This window comes from Nanorana parkeri, unplaced genomic scaffold, assembly GCF_000935625.1.
Source record: "Nanorana parkeri isolate BGI_ZX_2015 unplaced genomic scaffold, ASM93562v1 scaffold285, whole genome shotgun sequence".
NCBI classification, from domain to species: domain Eukaryota; kingdom Metazoa; phylum Chordata; class Amphibia; order Anura; family Dicroglossidae; genus Nanorana; species Nanorana parkeri.
The window spans coordinates 678335-681596 of record NW_017306553.1 but is presented as its reverse complement, the minus strand read 5'-3'; the positions used below and the strand labels follow the sequence as shown (position 1 = coordinate 681596).

The window sequence follows — 3262 nt, the reverse complement described above, 5'->3', positions numbered from 1 at the left end:
ACCCACACCAGCCCCGGCCCTGGAAAACCTTACTACAGGGGCTGCAATGGGGAGCTACAATTGGTCAGCTGACCAATGAGAATTTCTTCTTTCTTGCTTTGGGATGCTGTTCCTGGAGACGGAACGCATTAGAACGCATTGGCTACATCACTGCGCTGACGAATGACTGTTCTCCACCGCAAGCCTTGTGTTGCTTTACATCCTGCAGCGGGGACGGGGAAAGGGTTTGGTTGAGAAAGTTTGTTGTGCGTTAGTTCGGCGCCTTTTAATTTTTTGCGATCTAGCCCTTTAAATGTTCCCCCCCCCCGCTACAATGCAACCACAGAAACATTTGGAGGGAGCAGAGTCACAAGGAGCCAGCAGGGGGCAGCAGATACTCTCGGGGGGCATGTTGCGAGTTAGTTCCCCTTAAATTTCTTGTGAAAAAGGTGAACTGGCCCTTTAACCGCATCAAAGCATCAGCCACGCGAGGAACGCACTGAGACCAATGAACGGGGCCACTCATAGACCTATCTGGCGAGAAGGAGCAGTAAAGCGCAACCACTGTGCAGCACCCCGAGGCAGGAAGCGGAATCTGCACATGGAATGAGAATGTATTCCTCCCCTCCCCCCCCCATGTATGAACAGAGCTAAGAATAGAAAAGGATTTCCAGCAAATATCAAAAAAACATTCCATCGGGATGATCCGCTATTCACGTTCTTGTATCAAAAATAAACATTCCTTCCGGATCCTTCCAATCCTCAGATCCGCCTACATGAGAGTCCTCCATACATAGCGCGGGATTTTCCCCACGGCTTCCGGGAAACCCGATGATGTCGCAATTCTGCTGTCATGATGGATTTTCCCACACATGCTCCGCTGAGACGTACGAGCACCTCCGCCGCGGTGAGACTTGTAGTTCTTCTCATTGCTCTAGATCTGCGAATGGATGACTCCTCCCCCCCAACACACACCATAGCTTTCCCCCTCTAAATATGGTGGATTTAAGGTGGAGCGTGGTGCTACGTTCCCCCCTCTAAATATGGTGGCTTTAAGGTGGAGCGTGGTGCTACGTTCCCCCCTTTAAATATGGTGGATTTAAGGTGGAGCGTGGTGCTACGTTCCCCCTCTAAATATGGTGGATTTAAGGTGGAGCGTGGTGCTACGTCCCCCCTCTAAATATGGTGGATTTAAGGTGGAGCGTGGTGCTATGCTTGAACTTAAATCTGGGTGGAACACGGCGGGTAAGTTGGACTTCCTGTGCGGCCGCCATACGTTCCAACAATGGAAAATTCTTTCTGTCACCGTTTCCAAATCCATTTTCCATGCCTCCTTATTTAGATTTCCAGCTACACCTTCCCCTTCCTACGAGGAACGCTCTGCTTATCACATATACATCACGTGCAGGAAGGACCTCCAGGGGCCCGGCTCTGTCTGCGTCAATGACAATGTGCGGCTCCTAAACACTGAAATATAAAGTGTATCCGAATCCAAACATGTAACACACGGGGCCTTAGAGGTGGCAGAAGCTTTTGTTTTCTTCACCAGGCAATCCTGCCAGTGGCACACTTCCTGTCCTAGGTGACAACGCTCGCTGAACTGCAGCTATGGGAGGAGCAGCGTTGTCACCCTAGGCTGCTTTCCTCCTGATTGGAACTATAAACACCTCACACTTACAGGCAGTGTTTTGAAGTTCAGGAAAGACCAAATCACACTGTTTGAGATTTCAATTTGGTGCTGGGGAGGTTACAAGGACGCTGTATGCATCAGCGGTGGGCAACCTTGGCACCCCGGCTGTTTTGGAACTACAAGTCCCATGAGGCATTGCAAGACGACAGCCATAGGTATGTATATATATTTTAATCAAAACAAATATTCCTGAATTTATCGAACACCATCGAGCCAGTATGCAATAAATGGGCATAAACCGTAAAAATAACAAACGACGTTATGAACATAACTCAGAAACATCTGAATAATCTGCTTCTCTGACATCCATGGTAAACAAGGAGAAACCAGCAACAGGCACTGTGGAGGGTAGCTGGACCTCCAGCTTAAAAGACTACATCTCCCAGCAAGCCCCGGCAGCCTTTGACATACAGGGCATTCTGGGACTGTCACTGGCGGTGCCTGAGCTTTATATAGCTCTAATGTCACAAATTTCAAGCACATTTGAAAGCAGTGAAGGTTGCCCCCCGACAAGCCCCCTGTCAACAAGCGATTACCACAATGCCAAAGTGACTTCTACCCGGTTGATAAAAGTGTGAAACAAGCTATCAGAGGTCAAACCCGTCACGTGACCCCGGGACCGCCGCAGCGCCCACTCTGTGGTAACACTCACCGAGCTCCGATCCCCCTCTCTACCTCCGCTCAGTTTCCCTCTTCAGCCAACTTCCGGGTTCTCCTCTGGATCGCGGAGCTCGCTTCCGCCGCACGTGACAGGAAAAGCCCTGACGCAGGGCGTGTCCACTCTGACCATCTGGCAGCGCCATTTGAAGTGCTGGCAAGGTGCCAGTTTCGCCTGGGCGGGGTGGCGTCTGCAGAGGGAGTGCATATGATTGAATATGTATCTGATTGTATTTATAAGACAGTCCAGCCCGGGATATTATTAAAACCCAACTCTACTTTTGCTAGACACCCCTTTTTGCTGATTTTAACCCTTTTGCTGCTGGACAGTTTTAAGCTACATAATGAAATTTGGTCAAACTAATTAAACATAACATTTGGCTTGAAATGTACTTATGGGCATTTTTTTCTTTTAATTAGAGTAAGGCGAAATGAAAAACCCAGTGAGGTTTTTTTTTGTTTTTTGCTGTCTTTGTACCATTGGGTACATTTTCCCTTCACTTTCTGTACCAGGGCTGTGTTTTCAATCGAATTAAATAGAAATGTGCAGTGATATGCGTAGTCACACATAAAAAAAAAAAAGCTTTACAGTGCGTTTGTATTGAATGTCAACATGCATCATAAAGCGCATTAATGCATGGCATTGTGTGTTTACGTGTGTCATGATGTGCACTGCTGCTGGTCTTCCATTGATTGCCCCACTGAATGGGTTATTTTATACACTTCCTGGAGTTCCTCTTAAAAAAAAATGTCAATGTATGCCAACTCAAGTGTGTTTAAATTGTGTCAACACTCAAAGTCCAAGTCTCTGGTGAGCAGGCGAGGATTACGAAAAGATACATTGCAACAATGTATCCATGAATGAAGTTAAAGTGACACCAAACTCAGAAGAAAAGTGATTCAAGTACGTTAGTTCAGTGGCATCACAAGAGGGGG

General features: G+C 47.5%; 2 protein-coding genes across 2 annotated transcripts in view; one reads left to right on the top strand and one right to left on the bottom strand.

Annotated features, from left to right (window-relative positions):
- The window catches only part of TRAF6 (TNF receptor associated factor 6), a 22271-nt gene extending 19899 nt beyond the window's left edge, over positions 1–2372 (bottom strand). Inside the window, exon 1 of the mRNA XM_018557468.1 lies at positions 2322–2372. The gene's annotated coding sequence lies outside the window, so the exon portion shown is untranslated. The remainder of the gene's footprint in view (positions 1–2321) is intronic.
- Positions 1–3262, top strand: part of RAG1 (recombination activating 1) — a 19962-nt gene that overhangs the window by 1401 nt on the left and 15299 nt on the right. Inside the window, exons 4-5 of the mRNA XM_018557461.1 lie at positions 1130–1224; positions 2368–2556. Coding sequence (XP_018412963.1) covers positions 1130–1224; positions 2368–2556 — 284 coding nt within the window. The remainder of the gene's footprint in view (positions 1–1129; positions 1225–2367; positions 2557–3262) is intronic.